Genomic DNA, 23,812 nt, shown 5'->3' with positions numbered 1-23,812 from the left:
AGGAATCCACTAAATCTGAACACAGATTTTGTAGATGAGGAAACTGAGGCACAGAAATGCAAGTAGCTTGTCATTAAGTGGCCAGAATCAGGATTCCATCCAGACTTCCTGACTCCAAAACACACACTGTTGTGCAGCATCTCAGAAAAAAAATAAGGAAACAATCATCCCTTCCCTTCACCTAGCTTCTGGACTTCAAAAGGAGTAATGTTTACTAGTATAGTTGACATTATTTTGACATTATTATTTCTTCAAATTTCTTTTCATCCTAAAAAATTTCTTTTCCTTAAAATAAATATTACAGTTTGTATTTCTTTGGCAATAAGGTTTCTGAAAAAAACATACATTCTTAAAACAAAGTAGTTTTATTTCTAAAGGTATTCTCAAGCCATAGTCCCAATGTCATTTTAGCACGTGGTTATTCTTCTGGGAAAACTGGAGAGAGGAGGTGCCTCTTGCCGTGTGTTAAACAAGAATGTGCAGAAGAAGAAGGGCTGGGGGTATCGTATATGCACATGGATGGTAAAATGGCCTGGGATTATGGTGGGCTGAAAGATTAAGAAAGAGTGGAGGCTTTGTTACAGGGGAATTCTAACCTAGAGAAGGTTCTAGGATCAGGGAAGAAGAACTGGGAGTCCTGGTAGAAGGCAGAAGAAACAAATGGCTTCTCTCAACCCTTGGGTTTTCTGCCTCCATTCCCTCCTTCAAGTTTGTGTTTTCCTTTCCCTTGGTTTGAGCACTCTAATCCTGAGTGTTTCTGACCTCAGCATGGATAGAAGTACTTTCCTGTTAGGTTTGGGAAGATAGATTAGTAATTTTTTGATACAACTTTACCTTTAAAAGTAATAAAACAAAAATCTTAACCCCTATAAAAGAAGGAAAGGTAAAATCAAAAGTCTGGGGGAAACCAGAAAAAGGTTTAGAGTTTCCCTAGTACAGGCTTCTTACCTTCTCTCTCAGTCTTTCGAGCAGCTCAGCCGCAGACATGCTGGACTTGCTACTTCTGGGCCTCTCATTTCTGGCCCAAACCCCATTCAGTTCATAGAATGGGGAAATTCTCAGTTTGCCATTTTGCTCACCAGCAGCCCTCTCTGGACATAATCCTGGTGTGTTTCTCTACCTCAGGCCTCTTTACCCTTTAAGGGCCCCTGGCCTTATATCTGTTTTTAAGTTTTGGTATCCTGTGGTACTTGGCTATGGTCCTTTCACCTCTGCTTGGTGGGGAGGGGTCTTTCTGGTCTCCAGAATCTCTGATATATACTCTTTCTCCTGATTGGTTTTTTGTGAAGCAAACTCACCAGCGGAACATCAAACTGGGTCTTCCTCAGGTGGGTCACTGTTGGCCATGTGTACCTCAGTAGAGGGTGCCATCTTTTTTAAGAAGTTGTCTGTGTTACTGTGTCCACCTCCTTCTCTGCACAGCAGAAGACTCCTTATTCTGTTTGAAACTCTCACACTTTCTAATTAGATTTTATTGAAAAAAAATTAAATTGAAAATGCATTTACTGGCTCATGAGAAAAGCTAGATTGGACATAGCTAGATTTAGGGCCCTTCTCTTTCTCTCTTCTCCTTGTGTTTACCTTCTCATGGTCCACAAGGTGGCAGGAAGGCTCCAGCTGCTCTGTCCTCTGCACTTCCAGGTTCAAGTCCAGGGAAGTGGATAACATCTGGGAGCTCCTCCATAAATCCTGCAATCTAGTCTTTTCTTTTTCCTTTCTCTTTCTTATTAGTTTTAGTTTTGAATAAGTTGTATATTCCAATAGTTCTTTTACTGTTTTAAAGTACTTTTTTGTTCTGTTCAGTGCTTTTTGTTCTGAATTCTGTCTTTCCTGATAAAAATTTGGTCCTATACTTTCTTTTTATTTGCAATGCTAGTATGCACATCTCAGCAATTTTTCATCCATCCTTTTATTTTTAACCTTTCTGAATTACTTTGTTTTGAGTTGTACTTCTGTGTATAATGTAAAGGTTTTGAATTTTTTCTTCGTAATCTAAGCTGAGTTTAATTTTCTTATAACAGAGTTTTAGCTTTTTGCCTCTGTTATGTCAGATATGTTTGATATTAGTTTGTCCATATTATTTGGTGTTACAGTTTCTATTTTTGTATGTTTTAGAGAATCTTTGACTGTGATCTGTTTTCTTTATTGTTGTTATAGGTTATTCTGATACTTTTATTCTAGTGATTGTTACAATTTCACATAATGCCCTTAGTTTTCAAAGAAAGTGATCATAGTTCCTTACTGTGATCACCAATGAAATTAATGAATTTTATACTAATTGAGTGACATTATAATCATGTTACATTTTCTACTTTAATCAAGAACTCTATTTCACACTATCTTCAGAGGAGAGAACTAATTACTCAGCTAGGAAACTTGGAACTCAGTCAGGACTATTATTATGAATAAGTGTGCTGTCAGAGGAGGCCTTGTGAGTTCTCAGAGTAGACTGTGAGCCTTAATAAGGCTCTTTTTTGTTTATAAAAAATTAGTTTCTAAAGTCAGCATTGATCATAACATTGGGAAGCCGACATTTGTTTGATCACAACTGAACATTAGTTTATACTCTCTTTAAGTGTTCTGTTGTTTACACCAAAGAGTCATCAACTTTATGTCTGCATTGACATTAAAAGCTATTATTAGATTTGAAGTTCTCTTGCTTTAGTTTGGACTCTGCTTTTTGTGTGTGTGGTGGGGTAGGGTGCAGCTGGGGTTTGAATACTGGGCTTTGCGCTTGCAAAGTAGGTTCTCTGCTGCTTGAGCCACACCCAGTCCATTTTGTTCTGGTTAGTTTGGAGATGGGGTCTTGTGAGCTATTTGCCCAGGCCCTTGAACTGCAATCCTCCCAATCTCTCAGCCTCCCAAGAAGATAGGATTATGGGCGTGAGCCACCAATGACCAGCTGGAGTCTGTACTTGTTGAGAGACCTTTATTACCATATAAAAAAAACCCAAAAAACAAAAAATGTATTTGGTAACAGGCATGTTAGGTATGAAAAGGATTTTTTAAATGATAAGCTTTAATTTAAAACAGTTCTGTTGGCATAGTTTGTTTAATGGCTGTGACCCCTTGCCTGATATTGTTCTGCCATCAAGCACAGAAGAGGCATCGTCACCTTGGCCTGGTGAGGAGACAACCGCTATTTGGTCTCCTCTTCACTCTGGAGGGCTCAGTTCCAGGCCACAAATGTCTTCTGTAGAGGGAGGCAAAGGAAATGTGATTTTGTAATAACTTTGACCTAAATCAATTATATGACTGTAGATGAATTCCTTAATTATTTGGTGTATGTTGCTTACTGCTGTTCAGATAGATAGAGCTGAAACTTAGAGTGTCATTAGATAAGTCTTTGGAGAAGATTTGCATTCCCTGTTGAATGCTAGTCCTAGGATGGCTGCCAGCATTGTTCATGTGTGTTCTCAGCCTGTACTGTTGGTGTGACTCACCTAGGAAACCTTTAAAAATGACCATGCTCCCTCTTCCCTGACTTCCTGCTGAATCGATTGTTAGCACATTTGAGGTGTTGAATCTGTGCCTTTGATGCTTGTCACAACCATGTGATTCTGATACAGGCCTGCCACAGACTACAGTTTGAGGAATGGGGGATTGACAGTTCTGTGGGAGACAGTTTCATCACTAATCTTTGAACAAACAATGTATTTGGCGGCAGTGAGGCATATGTTATATATGAAAATGTTAAAGTAGAAATTTTACCAAAATCTAGTGTGACAAAATTCTGACAAGGTATTAATCACATATGCATAATTTAAAGTTGACTTGTTTCAAGGGACAGTGATTTGAATTTGATGTATTTTCAGTTAACAAATCTAGGAAAATACAGATATGAGAGTTTGTAACTTTGTGAACAAAATGTTTGCATGGGGATGTTTAATATACAGATTGCAGAATGATGAATTTAACATTCTTGTAACATTTCCATGAAAGCCTCAAGGGTAACTGACAAGTCCATTTGTATCAAATTTAATGGGTTTCTAAGTCCTTATCTGCTTATCAAACAAAACCTTAATTACAGCGGTAATTGAGTAATGAGCTGCCTCTCGTGTTCATTCTAGGAACTTGTATAAAAACATTGTGGAGCTCATAGAAGGTTGTTCGTTGCTTTTTGAGTAGCTAAATAATAACTTTTCTGTAAGCTTCTAAAAATCTTGGTATTAAGAGAGTCTACAAGAAGATAAAAATTGATAAGAGTGACCCATTGTATGCACATATGAATAAAAAAAATTGATAAGAGCTTTGCAGTGGTTAGGCTGATAGTCTCTTCCCAGTGGATTAGGGTAGAAAAAAAAAATCCTTTTTCTGTATCACACCTGGGAGAGAATTTTCCCTCTAGGTTTTTCCCTCAATCAGGTTATGCCGCCTAGGCCCATAGAACTGAGAAGGCCTTTAGAGCTGGGTGCTATGGGTTGAAATGTCTATCAATCTCTTCTTTCTTTGTGACTTTGGACATTGTACTCTACTCAAAGCTAATTTTCAAAATGGGGGTAAAGATGCTAGTGTCAAGGGGAGATACGGTTCTGGAATTTGTACTCATTTATTCTCTCTCTCTCTCTTTTTTTTTTTTTAATTCAGCAATGCTGTATAGCTTGAGTACCTATTCTGTACCAAGCACTATTCTAGGCATTGAGTATGGCAAAATTAAAGTGACAAAGTTCCCTGTCCTCTTGGATTCTAGTGAGGAATGCCAGTTTACATAGGTGATCAGGGAGATCTCATTGAAAAGGTAACTGTTAGTGAAGACCAGAAGGAGGTGAGAATGTCTTGTGGTGTCTAGGAAAGAGTATTTTGGGCATAGGAAATGTAGGTGCAAAGGCCCTTAGTGAGGCCCTTACTGGTGGGGTTTGAGGAGCTGCTCAAAGACCAGTATGATTAGAGCAGAAGGAATGAAGGTGGGAGTAGAAGAAAGTGAGGTTAGAGAGTGCTGGGGCCAGATAACCATGTAAAAATTATTTTCAAACTTAATTATAATTTTTGTTACTGTTTATCTTCTATTAATCCTATAAAAGTAAGCTCTACAAGGGCAGGGACTGTGTGTGTTTCATCAGAATTTTGATTATGCCACATGGAAGTACAGTCCTTGTTCATAGTGAGGAAGGAGAGACATTGGCGGAATCAGAAGGAAAGGCAGTGTTTTCAGTTTTAGCTCTCTGCAAGGTGCAGGGTGTGTGGGGTAACACATGGCAGGTACTCTATAAATGTCTGCCGAGTACTTTTAAATGTTAGCATTTTATTATTCGAGATGAGCCTTAAGAATCATTGGTGAATGTTTAAAAGCATTGGGTAGACTGCTTTTCAGAGTCATGTTGATTAATTAAAAATGCTAATTATTTAACAGTTATCTTTCAATTACTTTATATGTTTTTTTGTTGTTGTTGTACTTGGTTTGAACCCAGGGCCTGGTGCTTGGTAGGCAGGTGTTTTACCACTTGAGCCATGCCCCAGTCCTTTTTGCTTTGGTTATTTTTGAGATAGGGCCTTGCTTTCTGCCTGGGCTAGCCTGGACGATAATCTTCCTGATCTTTGACTCCTGAGTAGCTAGGATTATAAGCATGTACTAATGTGTCTGGCCTTCATAAATTTTTATTTAGAAATATTTTCCTGCATGATTTATTTCTGATTTAAAGGTTGATTTTTAATTTAAAAAAATAACTTGTTTGATTAAATGCTGTAAATGGAAACTTTTGGCATTTGTTACTTTATGTCTCACTTTTAAAAGAAATAATATCCAACACCTATGTCTTCCTTTGGAGAAATTTTTTATTGAGTTCTATCAAAATACCGAGAAATATATAAATCACGGTGTACCATGCAGGGAATTTTCAAAAAGTGAATAAATAGCACCCAGGTCAAGAAATAGAACATTATGAATACCCCAGAAGCCTCTTTGGTTGCCTCTATTACTGCCCTCCTTTAAAAATTCTGCTACATTTAAATTAATTTTTCCTGTTTTGAATTTTGTATAAATGGAAATATAGGTATAGACTATATACTTCTTTCACTGTGTATTTGTGAGATTAAAAACCTATTCTCATTGCTGAATCCTAAATTATGTATCCATTTTACTGTTGATGGAAATTTAGGTTGTTTTTACCTTGGGGCCATTACCAGTAATATTCCTGTAAATTTTCTAGTATACGTGGCAAATATGTGTATGCACCTCTGTGGAATGTGATTGTTGTCTCTTTTCTGAATATGAGTGAATTTGTGAGATATGTTTGTTGTAGATATCTTTTTTTTTAAGTGAAAATGATAGCAAAGTTTATTAGGAAAAAATACACTTTCAGTAGACTGAAAGCAGGCTGTCTCTCGAGAGATATGAATGACCTTTTCTTTAGATTGGATTTTTCTACCCTATTTAAGTGTCACTTTTATGAATTAAATTCTTCATTTTAGTGTGGTACAATTGATCAATGTCTTTTGTGTCTTAAATGTGTAACTGTCTTGATATCATAAATGTATTCTTATATATTTCTTTAAGACAATGTATTCTTTTCCCTTTCATATTTAGATCTGCAGTCCATACAGAACAGATTTTTGAGTATGGTATGTGATAAATTTCATTTCCTTCCACATAATTATCTAGTCGATCGATTTCCATGAACTGAGAAGACTGTTTTCTTCCACTTCACTGTAGTGTTACCTTTGTCATAAATCAAGTGACTATGTATGTGTAGGAATCTTTCTGCACTTTCTTTTGTTCTCCTTATTAGCTATTGACATTCTTTTTCTGTGGGTGGCTTTCCTATGCTTTATAAAATGTATAGCAGTAGCCCTTTCTCTATATCTTCGCCAGCTCATTTTTTTTTTGTCTTTTTGGTAATGGCCATTCTAACAAGCATGAGGTGCTATCGGATTGTGATTTTTGATTTGTTTCTCTCTGACTATGAGTGATGGTGAACATTTTTCCATATGCTGTTAACCCATTCTGTGGTCCTTTGCCCATTTTTAAGATCTGGTTATTTGTCTTCTTGCTGTTGAGCTGTTTAAGTTCCTTAGATATCAAATACTTCTAAACTGAGAATGTAATAGAATGGTAGTTATTTATAAGCTAAAACAGACTTGAATTAAAGTAAAAAGCAAAAAAAAATGATTTTGGAAGGGAGTTAATTTTAGGAAAACCCAGTAAAATTGGAATGATTTGCATTTGTTTTAATTTGAAACAAATTTAAAATATGGTACAGATATAGGAAAGCAATATAGTACAAATAAGGAGGAAGGCTGTAAGGCCACCATCCAGTGCAGGATGTAGAGTTTCAGTAGTCTTTCTGGAAGGTGTTTATGTCTAGCCTAGTCACAGCCCTCAGAGTAACCGTGACCCTAACGTTTATTGCATCACAATGAAAAGTTCTTTGTAGTTTTGTCATCCAAGCGTGCATCCTTACAGTTTAGTTTTGCCAATTTTTTAAAGGTGTCTTGTAATGCCCTGTATTATCTATAGATCCATCTCCCCCTTCTCCACATTGTTTGGATTATCTCCTCCCCCCACCATCCCCTTCTCCTTCCCCCTCCCTCCTCACCTCTCTTGCTTCTAGGCAGATCCTGTCTGTCCTCTTCTCTAATTTTGTTGAAGAGAAAACATAAGAGATAATAAGAAAGACATAGCATTTTTGCTAGTTTAGATAAAGATAGCTATACAGAGAGATTCCTAGCATTGCTTCCATGCACATGTGTACTACATCCTGAATTGGTTCATCTCTACCAGACCTCTTCACTACTTCCTGGTCACCTTCCCATAGTGGCCTCTGCCAGTTTAAGATTACTTTATTCACTCCTCTACAGCGGACACATCAAACACTTTCAAGTTTTAGGTTTCCTTCCCATCAAACACTTTCAAGTTTTAGGTTTCCTTCCCATCAAACACTTTCAAGTTTTAGGTTTCCTTCCCTTTCCTTATTCTTCCTGTACGCATTCTCCCCTTAGCATGTGACCCAGGTCCAATAATATTACTGCATTTGTTTTAGGTCTAAAGTCTGCATATGAGGGAGAACATATGATTTTTGGCTTTCTGAGCCTGGGTAACTTTGCTTAAGATGATCTCCAGTTTCATCCATTTACTTGGGAATGACAAAATTTCATTCTTCTTTGTGGCTGAGTAAAATTCCATTGTGTATAAATACCACATTTTCTTAATCCATTCGTCAGTGCTGGGGCATCTTGGCTGTTTCCATAACTTGGCTATTGTGAATAGTGCTGCAATAAACATAGGTGTGCAGGGGAGGCTTTTTATTGAAGTGGCCATTATTTCTAGATCTTTTTAGTGGGCAAATGTAGGATATACACTATTCTACAAATAAACTGTATAAACAATTCGTAAAACACTTCTGACTCAAATTCAGGACTGAAGGGTTTTCATTTCACTTCTTCAATCTTACATCTGTATCTTCTTTTTTCCTGTGTTGAGGATCCTTATGTAAGTACTCTAGTTCTATAATTAGATTACCAGAACTTGATTTGCTTCATTCCACATCATTTTCAGAGCAATGAAATGGTATGACCACCAATACAATTACTGAAAAACTTGAAATTTTGTTGCTTATGTGCTTCCATTTCTTCCCCATTTAGTTCGTGGTTATGGTGTGTCTGTGATGACAGCTCACTCCCATTTTGCGCTGTACCTTCTTTCTCGTGGCCTTCATTGGGTGGCAGTTCTCCAAGCAAATGTAGTGTTAAATTCTGTTAAGTCTGTGTATCTCCAATCATTCATCCCCTAGGAGAGTGGTTCTTAAGCCTTAATGTGCATCAGCATTACCTGGAAGGCTGGTTCAAACCCTGAATGCTGGGTCTTACTGAGGTTCTCTGACACAATCTGTGTCAGATAGGACCTGAGAATTTTCATTTCTAACAAGTTCTGGGTAAATGGCGATGCTTCTGTTCTAGTGACTACAATTTGCTATTGTTTGTGACCTTTATTCATGGAAGGTAGGTTGGCTAGACATAAAATTCCTGGTGTAGAGTTTGTTTCTGAAGTATCTTAAACATAAGACTAGTCTTAAGACTAGATTGTCTTCTAACATAAAACATTGTTGCAAAGAATGGCTGTTTTTCTTTCTTTCATAAACAACTTGTCACTTTGCTTAGAAATAATCTTGCTAGATTATTTCTGGTTTGGTTTTTCCAGCTATGTGATGGGTTTTCACATATAGTTTCAAATTATATTTCTTGTTTCTTTGCCCTCTTCTTCAATTTTGCTTCATAGGTGCACTTTTATACATGTTTTAGATCATCTTTCTCTATTAAATCATGTTAATATTTATCATTTCACTTTGACAGGTTTTCCCTTTGTATTTTCTACTGACCGTTATTGCCTATAGGATTTATTCAGTTTTGTGTTCCTTCTAGTTTGCTCTTCATATCTGAAATGATTTTTTCTTCAATCTGTAATTTTCTTAGTTCTACCTGTTCATTTCTGAGTTTTTTTTTAAACCAAACTTGTTTTTCTAATGATTTTTGGCCTGTCTTGAAATTTTAAATGAGAGTTTTCATGTTTTATGGATATCTGTATCTGTATATGACATTCATCTCTTGCCTGTAAAGATGTTAGTCTGTTTATTATCCATTTCCTTATAACTTTGTATGGCAGTTGACCTTGATCCTTTTCTTTTACTCATTTTTATATGAAATTAGTTTTCCTGAACTTTTAGAAGAGAAGCATAGCTCAGAATAGACATTCTAACTTCACAGCTCTGGTATTGTTCTTTGTTTTAGCTTAAGATATTGTTTACAAACAATACAGTTCACATGTTTTAAGTATGGATGGAACAAAACTCAATACTTCAAGTTCTTTGAAGTTGGTCCCTTCCTCTTATATTTTGCCCCAAGCAATTACTAAGTTTTTGCACATTTTGCCTTTCATGCACACAGAGTCTTATAGTATTAACAGTCATTTTGATTTGATTTCTTTCACTCAAAATGGTTTTTGGATCCATCCATTTTGCTACTTATTGTCAAGTATTCCAATAACAATGGCAGCTCACTTTCTTCTGCCTCAATCCTTTATTACTTTGATTTTGTTGTCCCACTTTGGGTTCTGGTCACAGGAGTTTCTCCACAGTGTGAGATTTTTGTCTTGAAAGAGTATTTGCACAGTTTTGTGAATCATAGGGCCTAGAGGTTTATAGTTCCTTCATACCTTACTGTGTACTCCTTATACTCATTCCCCATGACTATCAACAACTCCTATCCCCAGTTTCAACTGCTCAGAATATCGTACTTTACTTTCTTATGAGTACTTGGTTCCTATTTTGTGGCGGTCCTGTTTTCTTATTGTTAGATGTCCTGTTATTTCTTCTCCCCACATGGATATGTATAACAGGTACATCTTATTATTGTCTGTTTGCTACCACCTGCTTGCACTTCGGGATACTTAGGGATATCTTGAGATGCAGTTATAGTGTACGTATTATACGTGGTCTTTGGTTTGGCCATTCAATTCACTGATTTTATGACAGTACTTGTGGGAACTAAAAAACTGTGTTCTTAGAGTGGCAGAGTGACTCAAGTGGTAAAGCACCTGCTTAGTAAGCATGAGACCCTGAGCTTAAACCCCTGCACCACCAAGGCAAACAAATAAACAAAAAGCTATCGTCTTTTCCATATGACAAAAGAAAAACCGAGTAATAACATTTGTGTTATAGTAAGAAAAATAGCAAAATTATAATTTTTCTTGCATTTATATCCCTTTCTACCTATAATATTGAGGAGGGAGGGTGTGTTTTCCTTTTGTGGTGGGGTATAACCATTTGTGTGTCTCTTGGATTTTCTGTGTCTTTCTTGTGTGTCTACCACATTATTGTCTTTTGTTTTAGATTGTAAACTAAGGTTGGGAACCTGATTGATAAATGCCATATGCCCATGTATGAGAATTTATGTGTTTTTTTACTTCGTTTTCATGAAGTAGAAGTAAATATAAATAAGCTCTCAGTTTTTCAGTCATAAATTTTTCTTTTTAGAATTTTAATGTACTTATTAAGCATAATAGATAAATATTATACTGTTGCTCACTTAGCATAGGGATTATAGTTGAACTTTTAAACCATAGTCAGAAAAAAAATCATTAAAAATAGAAAGATAGAAGCTTAATTTAGGTTGGTACTGGAGATTATTTCAAGAATTTTCTGAAGTTTTGTGTAGAGACCAGGGAAGAACTCTGCATGTGGAGCAAAGAAGACAATTGGGAAATTTTCTAGAACTCAGATGTTTATAGTGTAGCTTTATTTACCTTTTCTGTTGTCTACTTTCCTTTCTCAGCCAGTCTTCCTGGTGTCTAGATCAGCAGTTCTTTAGAGTCCTGTCATGCTGGCCCCACCCTCAGTTTCTGTTTAAGGTAAAGATGAGAGGAGTATGTTAGGAACGAGTGCAATCAGTGATACATAAAACCTTCAAGAAGAAAATTATAGAACTTTATTGTTGGGTATAAAAGATATGAATACAGAAGTATACTACTTTTAACAATGAATATCTTTGTTCAGGTATCATTTCTCTCTAAATCAATTCCTTATATATTCAGTCAAAAATTCCCATAAACTTCTTGTGAAACTGGTCAAGATAAAATAGAAGTTGATAAAGAAAATCAAAGGCTCAAGAGTAGCCAAGACTGTTTTGAAGAGCAAGGTAGGGGCCTTGCTTCCCAGATACTCATACCAAGTCTTGGAAATGGAGGCACTGTGGTGCTGATATAATGTGAACAAAAAGAACAGGATTGAGAAGCCAGAAACAGGGTCTACCTCAGGGGAAATGTAACATGTGGTAGAAGTAGCATCATCAATCACAAGGGGAAGATGGAATGTTCTCTGCATGGTGATTAGATCATTAATAATCACATGGAAAATCAAATTGTATTTCTAACATCACACTATCCACAGAAATAAGTTCAAGTGAACTAAATTTGCAAGGGAAACCTTAATTTTACTAGAAAATGTAGGAAATAATGAGGTTCTTAGAAGCATTAAAATTTTTTTAAAGTATACTGTTTTCATATATAAATTTTACAACTATAACATTGAGCACAAAAGCAAATTGTATAGGTGTAATAAAGTTGCACTTATAAAATTAAAAGTATTAAATGATACAATATATTGTAAAGTATAAAAGTATATGTGGTAATAATACACATCATATTCAAGATAAGATTATTTATTGCTTTTGTTACTAAAATTGAATACATGCTTAAGTAAAATTGAGTTTTTTTGAGTAAATTCATTGTACAAAGGAGTTTCATTGTGATGTTTCCATACATGTGTACAATGTATTTTGAGTAAATTTACCCCCTCTACTATACTCTCTTAGTACCACTTATATTTTAATTTTTTTTGGTGGTACTGGGATTTGAACTCAGGGCCTCATACTGGCTAGGCTAGTGGCTTGAGCCACTCCACCAGCCCTTAGCCCTCCTTTTTGAAACAGTATTTAGGTTTTATTATGCTATCTTCATATATATGTATAGGAGATATGAGATATATGTATCTATATAGATCTCCTTTCCCTCCCATCTTCTTACTTGTATCCTATTATTATTATTTCAAGAGAGGACATATATCTAAAAATAATAGATGAATGTGACTTAGGAAGGATGGGTACAGGCTATAGCAGTTTCTGTAATGCTTAATTATTTTAAAATACAAATGTTTGAAAGTAACGTAACAAATTGCTAACACCAGGTGAACATCAAAACAATAAGGAAATGGTTGAATAAATTACAGGATTTACATACTGTGAAATGTTTTCCAGGCATTCAAAGAAGGAGTTATAGATAGGTTACTTTATATGGAGAGATTTTCAAGAGTTAATATTTAGTTAAGAAAACAAGAGAATATGGTGAAAAGAAATGTGTACATATGTATGTAAATGCAAAAATGATACTTGTTAAACTATTCCAGAAATCAGGGGAGGAGGGATAAGGGAAAGTGGTGGAGGGGGTTAATTCAAGAATGATATATTTGATACATTGTAAGAACCTTTGCAAATGCCACAGTGTGCCCCCACCCAGCACAACAATAAAGAAAAAAAAAAAGAAAACAAGAGGCAGAAAAGTATGTATAACGTAATCTCATGTTTATAATACACTGACATATACATTGTGTAAGTATATGATATATGCTTGTGTCTGATCATGTGGACAGAATAAAATATGGAAGGATTCATTTTAGACTATTATGGATGGGAACAGCGAAAGGAGTGAGGTGAGAAGAAAAGAAGAGAAGGAAGAGAGAATGGGGAGTTGAGAAAAATGAAAATGAATAAGAAAATGCACTATTCACCAGGGATGATATGATTTTGCTTATGTATTTTTCATAAAAAGACTGTAGAGCTGCTTTATTTAAAAAACAAGAATTGATCTGAGAAAAATTTACTATGTTTGGAGGTTGTGGTGAAAATGAACTTAGCAAAAAGCGAACCAGGCAAAGATGTCCTTCAAAGATCAAATTATTCAATGCCTTATTCTCTGGTTAAGACTCTGTAAACAAGTAATATAACCAAATTCAAATGCTTCTCAGCTTTTCTCCCTTAATATTTATAATGCAGTTAACTCGAATTTCAATGAGTTCTTCTTTTTGGTAATACATATAGTCATAATGAGCTAGGTGATGATAAATGCCAGTAGAGAAAAAGTAATAATTATGACATTTTATGAAATGGAGGCTTTTGGGCAGGGAAACTTAGGGTCCTGTTCTCATATTCTCTCTCTCTCCCCACCCCTTCCCTCCCTCTCTCCATCCTCTCCTTCCTTCCCTCCCTCCCCCCTCCCCATTTTCAATATCAGGTAGAATAAGGAATGAGCGTCTTTTTGTTGTTGTTCAGGCTGAGGCCTTAATGCAGATACTTCAAGATAATGAGTAATTCTATGAAACTTTCATTTCCTTTTTTCTTTCCAGTGTGCGGGATGACAGAATCCGAGTAGAAAGGATGGATAACATTTATTTTGAATATAGCCATGCTTTCCAGGCAGTTACTGAGTTTTATGCAAAGGAGATAGTCGACATCAAAGGTAAATATTTTATACATGTTAGCTATGTATCCTCAGATTGCACTGATTTGAAATTTGGATAATAGTGTAAATTTGACTTTCAATTTAATGATGAGTAGCTAGTGACCAGAAAAAAGTGGAAGCAGCCAAGGGCAGAACTCCCTGATACTGTTCTCATCAGTACAGCCAGGCATGGTGGTATATGGTATACACCTGTAATCCCAGCACTTAGGAGGTGGAGGCAGGAGGATCACAAGTTTGAGGCTAGCCTGGGATGACAGGGTGAAACCCTGTCTCAAAAAACAAAACAAAACAGCAGGAAGATTCCCCCCCACCCCAAAAAAAGAATGCACCTGTGGCATCTTCCTTTTTAGTTGTGACCATTTAGTCACTTGATGTTTTTGACAGATTCATTGGCATGCAAGGAGTTATTCATCAACTTTTGTTTTTGTTCATCTTTAAAGATGATCCATTTGTAGCCTCGCAGTCTTACAAAATGTTTGGATAGTCTTAGGCTAGTGTTTTGAAAGGCTGGTTAGAGTTAAAATACCAGAGCATTATTGACAAGAACCAAATATGTTAGGTAACAATTATTTGTCTAATTCATATTTCTTCAGTCAGTCAGACATTAAAGCTTGATTTTGTTTGTACCTATATTCCTGTCAGTCTAGCTTATGTTAGGGTTCATTTCATGGATGGTGAAGAGAATAGACATTTTTCCTCTTGGCACAAGCTTTGTCTCACTCCAGTCCTCATTAGACCCCATACAGAGTTAAGTTTGGCCATGCCACATGCCATGGAACTTTCATTATTCACTCTTATCCCCACTCCCCACTTAAGCCTCAGTGTCATTAGCATCACTGCATGGTTAGCATATCTCTTTTAATCTCAGTGTTTTTCACCAAGTTTAATCGAGTGTCTGAGATTGCATCCCACTTCTCATACCAGTATGCAACTTCACCAATGAGTAGTCTTAGACAAATATCACAAGACTATCATACTCCAGTCTCAGCCTCAGATTCACCTAAAGGATGTGGAGCAGAAAGCAGCTTGCCAGCAGGGCATGGGCTCCTCTTAAGGGGAGTAGGCCTCTCAGCACTCTTTATAGCAGGCTGTAGCATCATTGCAGCTTAAAGTTCTCTCCCTCCCCTGGTGACAGCTCATATGTGAGGAAGGAGGCTGACATCTGGTGGGTATAACAGCCACTCTGTCTTGGAAGCCACATACTGTCCAGGAGCCTCTATGCCTTTCTGCAGTCTCTGCAAAAAGTACACCAGGTTATCAGAGTGCACTCAGAGAAGGCCAGCACTCTGGAATTGAGTGTTTATAATTCTTTCCAGGTAGGATGTAACTCCCTGATTTCAGATAATTTTTACATAGGCAATGCTATCTCATAACTCATTGGCCCTTCATCCTTATGTTTCCAGGGAAACAAAGAAATCAGTTTTCAGTGGAAGGGGTAAGGGTGTTGTTAGCTCTTTATTTACATTTTTATGAATAGCTATAGTTAAATTAATATTTTGTATTGCTCATGTATAAAGGGCATTTTGTGATACTTTTAAAAATTTCTAAGAATAATGGTTACTACAAAAAGTCACAGAAAAGTCACAACACAGTTATGTATAAAGAAAATAGTAGAATTTACTACCCTCAAACTTAACCCTCTATAATTGTCACTTGTATGTCATATGGGTAATCATTAACAATTTGGCATATATCTTTAAGAGTTGTTTTATGAGCAAATCCACATCCATAAACATTCATAGTGTTGGAAAGTGACAAATGCTAAGAAGAAAATAAGGCAGGGAAGGGAGTTTGAATTTTTAAACAGTTCTTGCTGAAAAGATAGCACTTGATAAAGATAGGAACAGAGATTTAGGGAGTGAAGGGGGCAAGCATGGAGACATGGAAAGGAACAGTGTTTTGTGCAGAGGCAAAGTGGAGAATATCTAAAGGTGGGAGGGTACTGGGCATGTTTAAGAAGTAGTGAGGAATCTCTTCGTTGGTGCGGGGGTGGGGGAGAAATTTAGAAGGTGAGCTTAGCAGTAAGAGGAAATGGAAGGCAGATCACAGGAGACATTGTAGAATGCTGTGAGGACTTCAACTTCTACTCTTGGTTGAGGTGGAAGGTGTCGGAGGCTTTTTGAGTGAGGTTATGTAATAATCTGATATCCATTTTAGAAAGAATTCCTCTGGTTGCACGGTTAAGAATACCCTATAAAAAGGGTTAGAGACGTGCCTCAAGTGGTAGAGTGCCCACTTTGCAAGCCTGAAGCCCTGAGTTCAAGCCCCAGTACCACCGCCCCCCCCCCCCCAAAAAGCAAACCAAACCAAAACAAAAAAGAAAAGAACACTGTATATGGTGCAAGAATAAAGCAGGGAGACCAGATGGAAAGCTATTTCAATATTCATGATGAGTGATAATGACTGTACTCCACCCCCAACTGCCCTTAGCAGTATGTTACAAATAGCCTTCCACGTCAGTTCAGACAACTATATGTCATTCCTTTTAGTAGGTACATAATAATCTGGATTTACCAAAGTTTATTTAACTGTTACCTATGGAAGTTTACCTAGGTTGTCTCTAGTTTACTATCACAAAAGATTTTTCAGCTCACTTCCTGTATATACAATCTTGGCATACAATTTGAAGCATTGAAAAAAATACCGTATTGTTCTCGAAAAGATTTAATTCATCATCAAAAAACTACTCTTTTTCCCGTGTCATAAATATCTGTAATCACCTTTTCCCAAAGGTCAAGTTTAGGAGATATTATTGAAATTATTTAATAATTAATATTTAACATTGATAGTAAATGTGAACTTAGTATTTAATATTCAAATAATATTTAATAATAATTATTTCTAGCCATAAAATAAATTTTACTTAACTTAAAATTTGTTTTTCATAATAGTAATAATTTTAATGAGAGTATATATTCTGCTTTTTTAGGTTCTCAAAGTTTTTCTGGCATTATTAATTTGGAGAAACCTGTGATTTGCTCTTTGGCTGCCATAATAAGATACCTAAAAGAATTTAACTTGGAAAAGATGCTCTCTAAACCTGAGTAAGTGAGAAAAAAATGTGGGAGGTGTTAAAGTAAAATACATTTCATAAGTCAAGTTTGGTGGTATTATACTCAGAAGTTCACCTGCTTTTGGTAGAATACTTAATAGTGTACAAGCATGAATTATTTGACATTGTTCCTGAAGAATGATAAAAATATTTATTAGTTAAAATATTGACAGAATTCTGTCAAATTGTACGATTGTACTTATGATAGCTATTTGATATATTGTTTTGATTAAAAAACTGTGCTTTATACTAAGGAGTAAGAAGTAGTATTAAAACTGGGTGCCGGGTTCATACCTCTAAGCCTAGCTACTTGGGAGTGCAAGATCAGGAGAATTGCAGTTCAACGTCAACCCAAGCAGGACCAATGGCACTGGGGCCAAGTGACCATGGACTGAAACTTCTAAGCCAAAATAAACCTTCTTTTTTATAAGTTGATTATCTCTTCGCGGATATACTTAATTGGAAATTGCTTAGACATCATTGGAAACCCAGGTTAAAGAATAAAGATGGTTGATCAAACAGGTACTGTTTTTCTTTAAATATGAAATGTGAGTGATGATGTCTTATAGGTGGGACGTAATTTCACTCTGAAAATTCCAAGAGTAATTTTACAGTTCTTATATTTTGGATAAAGTAACCTCCTAATGTGATTACCTAGGAAAAGTGAATATCTTCCTTGAGTGTGAAATTCAGTTGTATTACTTTATAATGACATCTTATGCTGTCGAACTTTTGCTTTGAAAGCTGTGTATTCAGGGAAAAGTAAATTTAACTTGATTTGCTTTGTTTAGCAAATTCTTTCACAGAAATTACCGCACATATCATAAAAACCCTAGTATGTATTCATATAAAGGTTTTTGTACTTTTGTAATAGAATTTTAGGGGGTTTGAGAAAATACATCATTTTAGGAATTCTTAAGAATGGGTGAAGTTAGGTTTTGCTAAATAATACAAATTTTGAGGTTCCAAAATTGTTCTGAGAATTTAAGTAGAGTTGTTCCAGAGAAAAATAGCATATCAGAATAAATAAAATATAAGTAATACTAGATACTGCTACAGTTTAGATGTTGAATATCCCCTAGAGGCCCATATGTTATAGGTTTAGTTCCCAGCCCATGGTGACATTGGGAGGTGGTAGAACCTTTAAGAGGTGCCTAGTAGACAAAGTTAGATCATCAGGAGTGGGACCATGGCTCTTTCTTGTCTCTCTGTTTGCTTCTTGGCTGCCATGAGGTAAGCAGCTTCCTCTGCTTTAAGCTCCCTGTCATAAAGTACTTTCTGCCTGCAGGACCAATGGCAGTGGGACCAACTGATCATGGACTGAAACTTCTAAGCCAAAATAAACCTTTTTTATAAGTTGATTATCTCAGGTAATTTGTCACAGTAATGTAAAGACAACTAACATATTTACCATGACAGAATTAATCTGATTCCTAAATTTATGAAATTCTAAAGGAAATTTTTTTGTTGTTGTTGGAACTGAGTGCTTTCATCATTTTGAGTGGTTTTTTTATTAAGATTGGCCTGGTCAGAACTTTAAGTAGAATTTGGCATTTTAGGAAAGAGAAAATCTACCCAAAATGAACTGTAAAATCTTTTTATTAGAAAACTTGTGATAACAGAATGATGATATCTATCAAATACTTTTATTAGTGAAAGTAATTTAATCTGTAAGCTATTTTAGTGACATCTAATAGATTCAGACCAGGGATGCTACTGAAAGCACAGACAATGTAAAACCGTAGATATCCCACTATAAAAAAAAATTTTGCTGCATATGTTAGTATTCCAGAACCAGAGACATCACAGGAAAAGAAGGAGTATAGGTTTGTTTTAATAGTAGTTTTTTTTTTTTTTTTTTGGTACTGGGGTTTGAACTCAGGGCCTCATGCTTGCTAGGCAGGTATTCTACCACTTGAGCCACTCCACCACCCCTGTAGGTTTGTTTTAAGAATCAAAACCCAACTAATATATTATTCTTTATCAATAGAATAAAAGACAAAAGCTACATAATCATTTCAGTAGACAGGAAGTGCTTTTGGTAAAACGCAACAACCCTTAGTGACAAGACACTAAAACTAAAAGGAACTTCCTTGGCCTGATAAAGGACATTATAAAAACCTCACAGCTAACAAGATCATACTTGTTGGTAAAAGTCAGAATGAATTTAGGATAACTTTACTCCCAACTTCAATTAAATGTTGTACTGGGTATTTTAACACAGAATATTAGGCAAGAAAGTGAAGTAAAATGTATACAGATCGGGAAAGAAGAAGCATAACTATCTGTTATTGCAAATGACATGGAACTTATATGTAGAACAACCCTAAAGAGTCTATAAAACTATTAGAGCCAACATATGAGTTGCAGGGTATGAAACAAATATGGAAGAATCAATTGTATTTTTACATACTTATAATGAAGAACCCAAAAAATGGTTGAAAGAAATTAAAGAAGGTCTAAATAAATGGAAATGCATCCATATTCATAGACTAGAAGACTTAATATCATTAAGATGTATTCCCCAAATTGACCTATAAATTTACTGCACTCTGTATTAGAATCCCAGTTCCCAGCTGTCTCTTTGCAGAAATTGACAAACCAGTTCTAAAATGAATATGAAAATTCAAGGGGGGATTCCAAGACGGTGGCTAGAGGGAGGAAGCAGAAAGTGTGCCTCCTATAGTGAAATCTTGGAGAGATGCTGGAGACACACCTTGCAGGCAAAACCACTGAAAAGAGGCAAAACTTTGACCCCCCGATACATCCAGCTGGCGCAGAGAATCTCCACTTCATGTTAAATGGAGAAACCAGGAGGGCCCCTATGCTGCCAGTCGTCCATGCCCAGATGGCTTGGGAAGACGCCGACAAGGTGAGCTAAGCAGTACCGTGGTACTCCCACAGACAACCCTGGGCCAGATCAGCATAGCCCCCTGGACAGACCAACCTGCACCCGGGGAGAAAAGAGAAACTGAGTAGTAAGCAATAAGAACAATAAAGACACATGGGAAAGAGGGTGGGGCACACTGAGCACCGAAGAGGGGGCAAAGGGAATCCTTCCTGGGACTGTAAATAAACAAGCCGGGCAGAGAGGCTCAGGTGGTAGAGGGGGCATGCGCCCAGCAACCAGGAGCGGGAAAGCTTGTGAGTGGCGGAGAGAGGAAAACTCCACAAGAGAGGGGGGAAGACCCACCTCCCACGTGAGCTGTAAACAAACACACTGGCCAAACACACTGGCCGGCAGGAGCAGCAGCACCGCCTAGCAATCAGGAACGGGAAAGCTTATAAAAGTGGCAGTGGGAGGAAAACTCCACAGGAGAGTGGGGAAGACCCACTTCCCACGTGAACGGTAAACAAACACGCAGGCCTGAGAAAGCGGGTGCAGTGTCACCTTTCCCAGTGCTTGGAAAGGAGAAAGCTTGTGGCAGAGGCTGGCGCACAGGACTCTGAGTAAACAAAGCCTGCGGGGCTAGGTGAGTGTTAAGCTCACCCCTGAGATCTGCATAAATAACGCCTCCAGCAACAGCACGCTGACAACAGCGAGCAGGCAAGCAACAGCCACAGATACCATTCACAGAACTGTCTCCTCCAAACTCTTTTTTTTTTTTCTCTCTCCTTACCATTGATGAGAAAACAACCGAACTACACCTGCATGCTGAAAAACTTACTGAAACTGTATTGCATTTGAACTTGGGACACTTTGTGGGTTTTTTTTTGTGTGTGTGCAGTTTTGTTCTACTTTATGCGTCCCCTTTGATGAGACAACTACAGAACAACATCTGAGACACCATCTTCAGGATTGGAGACTGAGACGGACAACAAAATTATTAAGACTGAAACTTCATTGCATTTGAACTTGGAGGTTTTTTTTTATTTTCTATTTTACATTTTGTTTTATTTTATTTATATATATATTTCTTTCATTTATTTATTTTTTATTTTTATTCTTATCTTTATTCTACTTATTTTTTATTTTCAATCCTCTCTCTCTCTAATGCCACTCCCTGTTTATACCTTTAAAACTTTTTTGTTTGATTCCTTGTTTTGTTTTTTCCTACTTATCTGTTTATTTGTTTTTCCCTTCTTCTTTAACTTCTTGTTTTCCATCTCCTCTCACCCTTCCATTCTAAATACTACCATTGTTATTATTACAAGCTACAAAATACTTAATTGCACACAGTAGAGGGACAGTAACAACACCAAGGACAACGACAGGAAGACAGAAAAAACAGGGAAACCAGTTTCCCCACAGCAAAAAATTAGTACAGGAATCAGAGGGAAATGAAGAAAACAGATACTCAGATCCAGACTCCAAAATAATGAAGATAAACTATGCCAAAGAACCCAATGAAGCCCACAAGTATAATTTAAAAGAAGACATACTACGGTACTCAATGAGAATTTTATAGAGATGATACTGGATATGGTCAACCAAAATGTACAGGAGACACTCAAGAAATTCCAAGACAACAAAAATAAAGAATTTGAAAAAGCAAAAGAAGAAATAAAGGAAACCATAGAAGCACTGTATAAACACCAAAGTGAAACAGAGAACACGAAGAATAAACAGATAAATGAACTCAGGACAAAAATAGACAACATTAAAGAGGAAACCACCCAGGATATGGAAAACCTCAGAAAAAAGAACGAAACAGAACTGCAAAACAAAACGGAAGGCCAGTCCAGAAGAATAGAACAAAGAAAAGACAGAATCTCAGAACTCAAAGATGAAATGGTAATTAAAGGAAAAACCAAAGAACTATTAATTAAACAACTCAAGACCTGTGAAAAGAAAATGCAAGAACCCACCAACTCCAGCAGAAGACCAAACTTGAGAATCATGGGCATCGAAGAAGGAGAAGACGTGCAAGCAAAGGGAATGTGTAATATATTCAACAAAATAATAACAGAAAATTCCCCAAAACTAGAGAAAGATGGTCCCATACAGATGCAAGAGACCTCCAGGACACCAAACAGACCAGATCAAAATAGAACTACCCCACGACATATCATCATTAAAACAACAAGTTCAGAAACTAGGGAAAGAATATTGAAGCCTGTAAGAGAGAAAAAACAAATAACATACAAAGGTAAACCCATCAAAATCACAGCAGACTTCTCAACAGAAACATTAAAAGCAAGAAGAGTGTGGGGTGAGATCTTCCGGGCACTGAATGAAAATAACTTCAACCCCAGGATACTCTACCCAGCAAAACTATCATTCAAAATAGATGGAGCAATAAAAGTCTTCCATGATATTTAGAAACTAAAACAATATGTGACCACAAAGCCACCACTACAAAAAAGTCTTCAAGGAATTCTGCACACAGAAAGTGAAACCCAACTTAACCATGAAAAGGCAGGCAGCACCAAACCACAGGAAAAGAAAAAGCAAGAAAGTAGAGAGTAACCTCAACTTAGGTACACACAATCAAACCTTCAAACAACTAAGACAACTAAATGACAGGAATCACCACATACCTATCAGTACTAACAATGTTAACGGACTTAATTCACCCATCAAAAGGCACTGCTTGATGAAATGGATTAAAAAGGAAGATCCAACAATTTGTTGCTTACAGGAGACCCATCTCACTTACAGAAATAAGCACAGGCTTAGGATGAAAGGCTGGAAGAATATTTACCAAGCCAATGGCCCCCGAAAACAGGCAGGAGTAGCAATACTTATCTCTGACAAAGTAGACTTCAAACGTACATTGATCAAATGAGATAAAGAAGGACATTCCATACTAATAAAAGGGGAAATAGACCAAAAGGAAATAATAATCATCAACCTGTATGCACCCAATGCCAAACACATTTTATGAAGCCAGTATTACACTTATCCCAAAGCCAGGCAAAGACACCTCCAAAAAGGAGAACTGTAGGCCAATCTCCTTAATGAACATTGATGCAAAAATCCTCAACAAAATAATGGCAAACCGAACTCAACAACACATCAAAATGATTATTCACCATGACCAAGTAGGCTTCATCCCAGGGATGCAGGGATGGTTCAACATACGAAAATCAATAAACGTAATAAACCATATTAACAGAAGCAAAGACAAAAACCACTTGATCATCTCAATAGATGCAGAAAAAGCCTTTGATAAGATCCAACATCATTTCATGATAAAAGCTCTAAGAAAACTAGGAATAGAGGGAAAGTACCTCAACATTATAAAAGCTATATATGACAAACCTACAGCCAGCATTATACTTAATGGAGAAAAACTGAAACCATTCCCTCTAAAATCAGGAACCAGACAAGGATGCCCACTCTCTCCACTCCTATTCAACATAGTACTAGAATTCCTAGCCAGAGCAATTGGGCAAGAAGAAGAAATAAAAGGAATACAAATAGGTAAATAAACTGTCAAAATATCCATATTTGCAATGACATGATCCTATACCTTAAAGACCCAAAAAACTCTACTTAGAAGCTTCTAGAAATCATCAAAAGCTACAGCAAGGTAGCAGGATATAAAATCAACATAGAAAAATCATTAACATTTCTATACACTAATAAATGAACAAACTGAAAAAGAATATATGAAAACAATTCCATTTACAATAGTCTCAAAAAAAATCAAATACCTAGGTGTAAACCTAACAAAAGATGTGAATGACCTCTATAAGGAAAACTATAAACTTCTGAAGAAAGCTATTGAGGAAGACTATAGAAAGTGGAGAGATCTCCCATGCTCATGGATTGGTAGAATCAACATAGTAAAAATGTCAATACTCCCCAAAGT

The 23,812-nt window shown here is 36.5% G+C and overlaps 1 protein-coding gene across 1 annotated transcript in view; it reads left to right on the top strand.

Annotated features, from left to right (window-relative positions):
- Window positions 1-23,812, top strand: part of Msh3 (mutS homolog 3) — a 186,965-nt gene that overhangs the window by 48,753 nt on the left and 114,400 nt on the right. Inside the window, exons 9-10 of the mRNA XM_074077200.1 lie at window positions 13,887-13,999; window positions 16,932-17,046. Of these exons, the coding sequence (XP_073933301.1) occupies window positions 13,887-13,999; window positions 16,932-17,046 (228 nt within the window). The remainder of the gene's footprint in view (window positions 1-13,886; window positions 14,000-16,931; window positions 17,047-23,812) is intronic.

The sequence above is a fragment of the Castor canadensis genome, chromosome 6 (assembly GCF_047511655.1).
Source record: "Castor canadensis chromosome 6, mCasCan1.hap1v2, whole genome shotgun sequence".
NCBI classification, from domain to species: Eukaryota; Metazoa; Chordata; class Mammalia; order Rodentia; family Castoridae; genus Castor; species Castor canadensis.
Note: the sequence above shows the minus strand (reverse complement) of the source record. Positions and strands in the feature narration are given on the sequence as shown.